The sequence below is a fragment of the Pteropus alecto genome, unplaced genomic scaffold (genome assembly GCF_000325575.1).
Source record: "Pteropus alecto unplaced genomic scaffold, ASM32557v1 scaffold195, whole genome shotgun sequence".
Taxonomy (NCBI): Eukaryota; Metazoa; Chordata; class Mammalia; order Chiroptera; family Pteropodidae; genus Pteropus; species Pteropus alecto.
In genome coordinates this window covers 1,679,483-1,689,258 of record NW_006438073.1, presented here as the reverse complement: position 1 = coordinate 1,689,258, position 9,776 = coordinate 1,679,483, and the positions used below count along the sequence as shown (strand labels likewise).

The window sequence follows — 9,776 nt, the reverse complement described above, 5'->3', positions numbered from 1 at the left end:
AGTATAAAGTACATGAGGATAATTTAATAAAACGAGGTTTCTTTTCTTATGAGATCTTTGAAGAAAGGGATCATTAGACAGAGACTTGCCTTGTATTCACCCAGGTCATGCGGCATGTCAGTTTGGTGATGTGACTTTGGCAAGAAGTCCTTAATTAGAAATTCCTCGAGAGCTGCTCCCAGTGGTTGATTCCTAAGACAGAGGACAAAATAATTTAGCAGAGGAGCCCTGACTAAGGATGCTACTCGGGTGAATGAAAGAAATAATTTGCCAACAGCAAAAGAGCAACCTGACGCGATGGGGTGTTGGATTTTGAATGAGAGTCTGTCCGTCATGTTCGTAGTAAGTGTTATTTTGTTATTCCACTTTAAATATATATTGAATCATCTTTGATTTGTAGGATCACTTGTTTAGGAATGCTAAATAGCTTCAATGATTACTCTGGTTAAAAGACTAAAACTTGTTAGAAAACATTCAGTAGGTATATTTAATTTACCCTTACAGAATCATGTGGAGTTATCTTCCGATTGAGCATATCTTTAATTATTTTTAAAGTCTAGTTAGATTTTAAATAATGTATGAATGTTTTTCTAAATCAGAGGAAGTCTTTGAATTACACTATGAAATGGGAATTTTTCTAGAGTATTTTCTGAGTTGATTTAAAAGACTTTCTCTTTCGTGACATCATCAACTTAAAACTTCATGTCAGTGTTGATTAGGGAGGTTGTGTTCTTTTCATAAAATTCCTTAAAGAATATCCATACGTATTTAAACTTTTTTTATAAAGGTAGAAATTTCTTACCAATAGAATTACCATTAAAAACTAATCTATAAAATAATTATATGGAGTGATTCTGATTAATATTGAGAAGTTCATGTCACTTGCACTGAACCCCAAGAAGATCCCCAAGTGATTTTGAAAAGAAGGTTGAAGGTAGTATTGACAGGTTCTCTTCTCATTTTACTCTAGCTCTCATGGTTGGGAGTTAATTTCTATCTGTTTATCGACACATTCTGTTGGTATGAAGAGGAAGAGTCTTTCTTTTATACACGAGTTATTCTGGGTGTAAGTAGAGTTGGTGACTACACATTATCATTTCAGAAAACAAAATATACTCTATTGTCTCAGCTTCTTTGTTTTCACTGTATCACCTTCTCGTCTCTTTACAAATGAACAGTCAGCCCTGGCTTGGGCAAGAGCATCTGCGGTCTGCCTGAATTTCAACTGCATGTTAATTCTAATACCAGTCAGTCGAAACCTTATTTCATTCATTAGAGGATCAACTATCGTAAGTACTAAATTATTTGAGAGAATTTCTGTTGTTATGACTTATTAATATAAGTGCCATTGGAAACAGAGATGTTCTTTACTATGAAATTCCCAATAACCCTGTTTATATTAAGGTTTGCTCTTGGTTAGAGACAGCACAATGGCTAAAACTGACGATCAGAAATTGGTATATCTGATTTGACTTTTGCTTTTGCCATTGACTCTGTACATGACATTGGACTTATCACTCAAGCTTTCCCTGACGCATTTGCTCCATCTGAAAAGTAGGGCTAATAAAATTGACCTGAGAAGATGGAAGTATTATAACAGCTTGAACTATTACCATTCCTCATTGAAAGGAGACAAATATGCAGTTGAGCCACATGCCGCTATGAAAATACCTTGAGTTCTCAGCCCCCAAAAGCACAATCACAGTGCACAGAGTATGTAGATTTTAACCCCCACAAGACATAATGAGATATTTCCTAACAATATTGATTTCACTATATTGAGTACTTATCTATGTCTCCTGCTAGACCGAGTAACACACTGCACAGAAAAATGAGGTTATCTTCAATAACCTTTAGTAAATGAAATAATTTATTATATAGTCAACAGCATTGTTTTATGAATATTTAGATATAGTTGGCTATAGTGCCTTTCTTTGTGTAATAAGGAATAATTTATAGACTACTAAATCCTATCAATAACGATGATAGTTATCATCATCATTTTCCAAATAAGCTGAGGCATGGATATCAGCAGGTTTATTCCTGAGTTTGATTCACAGCCAGGGTACTACTAACTCAATCATTTTTATTGAGTTGAAGTTTCAAAAAAGCCAGTTATAACCATTTGGTTTTGCCTGTTTGACTAATTAATGGCCACTGATTTTCTGTGTCATATATCCCCACCTTTAGTAATTTAGAGGCAGAGCATGAGTCCTGCTCTCTTAACTTTCATGACACGTCACTAGAATTTTTCCCCAAACAAGATTTTTATTTTTGTTACTCTAGTGCTGCAGAGGACCATGGAGAAGGCAATTAGACAAAAACCTCAAATTCCACAAACTGGTTGCCTATGGAATAGCTGTTAACGCAAGTAAGTGCTAGATTTTACAATACCTTTATAGCTTTGTTCATTTTCTCTCACTAAAGGCTCTCCTTTAGGTAAAAGAAATCATTGCCTTCCGTTTGACCACATAAACCTTATATCAATGGAGTTTTTAATTTCTAATTTATACTCATGCAGTTTTCCATACCAAGTCTTCAATTTATCAAGGAAAAGTTTTATGAAACTTTATTTCCATCTGTGAATAATTAAGCTTGTTGATAACACAATAATAAATACCTACTTGAAAAACGAACACCATTATTCGATATAATTCACAGCAGAAATAAGATTGACCTATATTCAAAATCTCATTCACAGTTGTAGGAAAAATGATTATCAGATGGTATCATAGGCAGTAAAAAGACAAAAGAAAAGCAAGAACATGTGAACACGATTCTGAATAGCATTGAGCTAGTGGATATAAAAGAATCTTGAGAAGATATAAAGCTTTATAGGCATATAAAGTGTTGTTATTTCTTGAATTAGAAAACAAGGGAATTCAAGAGAAGACACTAGAAATTAACATCCAAGGCCAAGCTTAAAGTCGAGTGAAGATGACAAGTAAAGAGGCAATAACCAACCAGCTTGTGATTTTCTTGGACAAAAAATACATTGAAACTAAAGGCTATCTGAATGACAAAGAGTTATGATTCAGGACTGTTTCCCTCAAACTAATTTAACTATAAAATGTTTTCCTCATTTGTTTTTATCTTCTCATGCATAAAAAATAGCAGAGTAAAAAGAACACTCGAGACAAATGTGGATTTAATTAAGCAACAAGACATGACAGACGGTGCCCGAGTGCCAATTAACACAACGTTGGGTGTGCTGAGACATGTGGGGAGATCTCCCCATCGATTGTCTTCGACGCCAGATTAAACCAATCCAGGAAACGCTTGCAGAAGGTCTTTGTAGTTCGTTAAGAAATAAGGGTAAAAAGACGTCATGTCCTAGAGATAACTAGTTAAGGGATGGAGGGCAAAGAACAAGGCTTATTCATTTTTGCGTTCCAAGGCCCACAATAGTGCTAAGTGCTATAGATGGGTGCCAATAACTTTCGCTGAATGAGTGACTGCATGAAATAATGAAGACTCGGGGAAGTAGATTTCGGCTTAGAAATGGAAGTCTTTTCCAGACCTTGAGAATTACCTAAAATTAGAACCAGGGTCCCCTGAGAATACTGAGCTCTCTGTTGTGGGTGGTGTCCAAGTAGAGTCGAGGTTGCTCCTTAGAAGGCTCTTCAGAGAAGAAATTCAAAAAATTTGTAGGCTTCCTAAAAATTCATTCATTAAAAGAAGAGATAAAACATAGTAAAATGGCAGGAAAAATATTATTGCCATGCAATAGCTTTAAGGCAGAATTGGACTCTAAGAGAAAGTTACAAAGATGTTATAAAGAAAAGGAACAAAAAAAGGACAAAAAAATCTACAGCATCAAAACAAAGTAGAAAGGAAAGCAAAGAACAAGGAAAAATGTGTTATAAAATAGTTTTCTCCTTAAACCTTTGGGCATGTATATTTCTCTATATGTCATCATATATCAGTAGTATAAATGCATCGGCAGTGTGTATCAAGTCTCCCATGTGCAAGATATTTTGGTAGGAGCTATAACTTTCTAAAACTGTGTGGTCAGGACTGTTTTCAGAATGGACTATAATTTAGTACAGGCAGCAGTTGAGTAGAAACAACTTATTTTATACCCCTGTAGCTAGGTGGACATTGGTTGTGTGAGTTCAGGTAAGTCCTTTGTGCCCTCCCCTCTGCGGAATTAAAAGAATACTAATACAATCTATCCATCTCTATGAGATGTGCAGATTGGTTATCAGGAGTGGACGAACCTCTTAGAAACCGCCAGTCTACAAGGTCATTTACTTGCTGCCATGGCAAAGAGAACGAAGTCCAAGTTTAACGTGGTCGGCAGGCTCTGCTCATTCAGCCCTGCCCAATAGGCCAGTCTCTTCTCCCCCCACGCTCCCTTGCTTCTTCCTCTTGGCAGTCCCTCAGTCGTCTGTGCCTTTGTCCTTGTTTTTCTCTGTGTCTGAAATGCTCTCCCTGTCCTTCTTCACTGAGGAAGACATAGCTACATCCTGGACTTCTTGCCTGGCCTGCCTCCCCCTGACCTGCCAGGTCTGGGCTGTCAGCCCCCTCACCTGTGGGACAAGTCACACCTCCTACCACATAGTGAAATTTCTCAGACTCTGATCACCCCAAGGACTGAGACTGTGCTGTATGCATCGTGGCTTCCCTGGTCCTTGGCTCGTAATGGGTCCTCGACAAATTTAATTAAACCTGAGGATGAGTAGGCATCAACCAGCGGGCAAAAGAGATTGAAGGAATTACTGGGAAAAGGACAAGACGCGACAGTGCAGGAGTCATTCAGGAACCGGGAGCAGTTTCGGGTGGAGAAAACAGGGTGTGGGCCGTGGCAGCAAAGAGATTCCAAACGATGCCAGTCGTCCCAGATAATAAACTCACATTCTGCCGCAACAAGAGGAAGCAGGATGCTGTTTCTCTCGCGTTTCCTTACAAATCCCTAGAGAGAATCAACTACCTTCTCAGGCAGCCCCCTTCCATTTGAAACCCCACTGCTTTTCCTGCTCCCAAACATCTCATGGGGCTCCCCCAGCAGAGGCAGATGCTTTTGAAAGCAAACTACAGCCTCTTCTCCCACCGCCATGGCAACCAGCAGCGCTCTGGCTGTTTCCATGCCTGGCGAAGGCGGGAGGGTGGGGAGAAAGCGCTCTGCTTCCCCTAAACCCTGACAAAGCAATTATTACATTTCACATTAACTAAGAAACGTGGCTGGCAACTGCGCTTTTAGAGGGGGAAAAAAAATGCTAAGCCCTAGTTTCATAGATATACCTTTGCTTTTCACATTTTGTCCTTCTGGGTATATTCACCTGGGAGCAGCTGAAAATGTCCCCGTCCTGGTTTTATTAGCATCGCCCATCACGCTGCTTTTCAAATAGCCGACTGGCTTAATAGAGGTGTGTAACCTTGGAAGACGATCCACATCGGAGTCTGCGTGCCAGCCTCTAATTTCTCATCCGTCCTCCTTTAAGTTGAACTGCAGGCTTTAATTGGTCAGACCATTAAAGGATGTAATTAGAGCCTGGTGGAAGTAGGCTGGGGAGGAGGAGGGGAGAGGCAAACAACAGTATCTATAATCAAGGGCATCACCGAAAATGCAGAGACAAGAATGCTGCTTCTTTCGGCTTCCTGCCTTCCTGCTTCCCTGCCTATGATAAGAGCTGCTGGAGCATTCCTCAGCCACCCATAAATCACTTTCGGGGACCTATAACCCCACGGGCATAAAAAATCGTGGTTTCACAGCCTCTTCGTTCTTATTAATGCAGCTCTTCTGGACTCTCTGCTTACAGTAAACCTTGAAGACCCTTCCAATCGAATAGCCGTACTTGGAACCTGAGCTTCCTTCAAAGGGGCCTGTAAATAGTGACTCAGGCAGCTCTCTCTAGCGAGCTCCACAACTGCTAGGTTCCAGGAGCATTCCATTACCCATGTGCCGCTCCTGACGAGTTGCTAAAATTAGTTTACAAACCTCAATAAACATAGCAGGGACAGGTTGAGAGGAGCGAGCTCAGCATAACGGTACTGAGAGAAAAGATTTGGAGGCCCCGAGGTAGAGAACAGCCCCAGAGGCCCGACTCTCAAGACTGGATCCCTAAAGAATCGCTACTATTCCGGGCCTGCTTGAGGCTCTGGGAGCACCAGGGAGACTGTCCGCCGGCCTGCTCAACATGACGAAGTGTGACCTACGGGTGGCACACACTGAGTGCCACAGTCAGTGCGCACTCCTGCAGAAATCAGTCCACGAATCTGAAAGTTTGGGGCCAGATTCTGGCTGCAGGACTGCAGCCAGGATTTGTCCTTGGGTCCTTCTTTCTAATGGCTGTTTAATTAGGAGATGACTTAACTCCAAAATGACTGTTATCACAGACAGGCAGGCAGAAAGATGGCAGGAACTGACCACCTTTCCACGATTCTCCCTCAATTATGCTTCCTTTGATCTCTCCAAAAATAAAAAGAAGGAAAGAAAGAAGGAAAAAGGAACTTTCTCAGGGCAACTGGCTCTAATTGTAGCCTTTATGATTTTTTTTTTTTTTTGTTCCTTCTTCAAAAAAAAGCTCCGTATTTGAACTCACGAGTTCACACACCAATTAAATGTGCATTTGTAGTGTGCCCAAGATCGCTGTTCTCTTTTAACTCTAAAAGTACTTTGGTGAGAATATAAAAGTGTGGAAGGACCCAATTATAGCATCTTTTAGCCTGGCATTTGGGTGAGTTCTGGAAATGTTTATATTGGGCTCTTCCAAGGGCTCAACGCAAAGTCCTCAGAGGCACAAGGAAGGGTGTACCTGCAGAGGTCACGCCATTGGATTTGCCACAAGACTTAAAAAGCCCCTTTAAGCCAGTGTTGATTTTGAAAACATATTAAACATGAGTTTCATGTTTGCCTTACTTTCATATTAAATTCCAGATCCCTTTTTGAGGATAAATGTTCCCAGTCAACTTCACATAGAGACACAAGAGACCGGCCACTTAGATATCGTGTAGTTCAGTCCAATTCACCCATTCTACAGATGAGAAAACAGAGGCTGAAAAAAGTCAAGTAACTGTTCATATTAAAAATAACTAAAATGTATAAAGGGAAGAATAGAAAATATAATGTCTGAAGAAGAACAAAATCAATATCTCCCCTGATATCTATCAAGTCCCAATAGCCCTGGTTTGGGTTGCTGGCATATCTTTAGTTCCAAGCCAAGACCACAATAAAATTTGGATCAGATCTAAGAGGAAATAAAATGTTTAGACGAAGTGGGTACAAGCAGTTTTCTCTCTGAGAATTTTCTCCTGAGATAAATAAAATAAGGTATTCCACTTCTTACCGTCTACATCTGAAAAAAGAAAAGTAAAGTAAAGTAAAACCAAGATGGAGGCAGCTGGAGCAAAGGAACATTTAAGACATGAATTTTAAAGAACATGAAAAAAACTAGAAAGACTGGTTTTCAACGTATTCCCTCAGGAGCTAGCTCTTGAAAAGCATCTTGGGTTTTCTTATACTACCTCATTACTTTCTTCAACTCTGTTACAGGAGACCTGGCAATAACAATAAACAAATAGTTCAGTATTTTTGTTCATTCAATAAATATACTTAAATCTAGTTTAATAGTGTCAAATTCTCATGCGAAAATCAATCTAATAGAAAATAGATTGTGATCAACAACTCATCACGCAGGAAGACTATTATAGAATGTAGAATACAGGGCACAGAATTTATCTATTATAGAATGTAGAATACAGGGCGCAGAATTTATCCCATTGTCCCTTTCTGACTCACGTGTGGATTATGCTCCACTTAATTTGGTTCGAAGCTCAGTATCTATTTCTGTAAAATGGGAACAGCTCAACTCTGTCTGGTGTGCTTTATTTAGTCCAAGGAGGGAGAATTAAAGAAAGCCAGGAGCAGAGGAGTGAGAGAAAAGGGGTGGAATGTGAAAAGAGTATGTATACCCACCTGCAGAGATGCCTCCCAAGGTGGCTGTGATCAGTCATAAGTTTGAGAGCTATTTGACTCTAGAGTAAGGACACCAAGCGAACCACTCAAAGTGTTTTAGTTAAGCCTGTAGGAGAAATCTGTTTTCAGTAACAGTAAGGTGTAACAATTATTGATTAGTGAAAAGAAGCAATAAAGCTTAAAGTCTAAGGTGGGAGGGGTGGCGGGGCTGGAGTCAGGCAAACAGGGTTTTATTCCACTTTTGCCATTAATGAAACTACAAGTTCCTTAACTCTTCGAATACTGGTCTGTAAAATGGGAATAAGACTAATGCTTGAAGATTAAGTGAGATAATATGTCTAAAGCACTTATAACAGTGTTCAGGGTATAGTAAGCATTCAATCTATGTTAACTATAAGAAACTGGACTTGCTTTTTCAAAACCAGTAATTATCAGAAAACAGCAATTAGGAATACTGGACAATATTTATGTTTCATTTAGCAAATAGTTCTTGTTTTTATATGTAGTTTATTGAAAGAGACTGCTCCTAGATAAGCTTTTCTAGCTTTGTGGATGCTGAGACTGAACAAGACAGCCCCTTCATAGACACAGCTGCATATGCTGACGAATGAAATATAAGGAATAAATACACTGTCTCTTGGGTGCTAACGTCACAGGACCCATAAAGAGACAGTCAACATTATAAACTCAGAAACACGGTCATGTGCTTTACCTTCATAGGTGGGCCCCAACCAAAACCATATCTGACTCGATTTCTACTTAAAGGCTGCAAAAAAAAAAAAAAAAAAAGTCAAAAATATATATGTTAGCATAGAAAATGCTATCGCAACAAAGTAGCATCTACAGTTCAACTTCTTGACCCTTTCTTTCACTTAGCAAATCATCATTACGTACTTATTGGTGCTAAGCGATGTGCCAGATGTTGAGGCTTCAAGATGAACAAGTCTTGAGAAGTCAAAGTCCGTTGGGAAACAGAAGTATAAATAAATACTTGTAACAATAACATCTGGATTATAAAGCAAGGGATCGTGTGTGCCTGCAGAACTGAAGAATGCTTGCTAAAAACAGCTTTTGAGTTGAGTCTTAAAACATGAGTAGAACTTTGCAAGGCAGGAAAGGGAAATGTCTCTGACAGAAGGAACTCAGGTGACAGAGGCTGAACAGAAGATGGCATTTCTAAATAAATATGCTACTAGGACCACAGGGCCCAAAACGACACATCTATTCTCAGCAGTTTCTGCTGTTCCTTTTTCCCTCGCTCCCCCACACCTCTATCCACGACTTGCAGCCATGGAATCTGCCCACGACTTCCAGAGACTGCTTAATAGTAATAACCTCTGCTGCTTTTCACTGTGGGTACCGGGGGGGAAAGAAGAAAAAAGGATATCGATGGCAGAATCATCTGTACCTGGGAATGAATTCTCATTTCACATTTGAATCTGATTCCAGAGGTAGGTGTCAACTGGCCATCCAGCTAGGGTTCCATTTGCAACAAAAGCATCAGGACATCCTTGACTGTATGTTGTGACGGCTGGTGTCCCCCCAGATTTCACAAGGCAGGAAAGAACAGCACCAGGCACAGACCCCATAGGCTAGACAACGCTGTGTTCCTGAGTTTCGCATCTTCATTTAGAATTTAGACGTCACTGGTTCCCAGAGTTAGAAAGCTGAGTTTTCTTAAGAATAGACAGAGAGATCTAGTTGCATAAATACTGGCTTATTTCAATCCACTAGGAACAGCACATGCAAATATATGTGTGCATGCGTATAGGAGTGTATATATATATACTAAAATATATAAAGTAAAAATAAAAAATATAATGCCTGAAAGAGAATAAAAACAATCTCCCCATATATA

The 9,776-nt window shown here is 39.6% G+C and overlaps 1 protein-coding gene across 1 annotated transcript in view; it reads left to right on the top strand.

Moving 5' to 3' along the window:
• Positions 1-297: 297 nt before the first annotated feature.
• Positions 298-9,776, top strand: part of NOX3 (NADPH oxidase 3) — a 55,595-nt gene continuing 46,116 nt past the window's right edge. Inside the window, exons 1-4 of the mRNA XM_006915017.1 lie at positions 298-342; positions 971-1,066; positions 1,179-1,289; positions 2,287-2,371. Coding sequence (XP_006915079.1) covers positions 298-342; positions 971-1,066; positions 1,179-1,289; positions 2,287-2,371 — 337 coding nt within the window. The remainder of the gene's footprint in view (positions 343-970; positions 1,067-1,178; positions 1,290-2,286; positions 2,372-9,776) is intronic.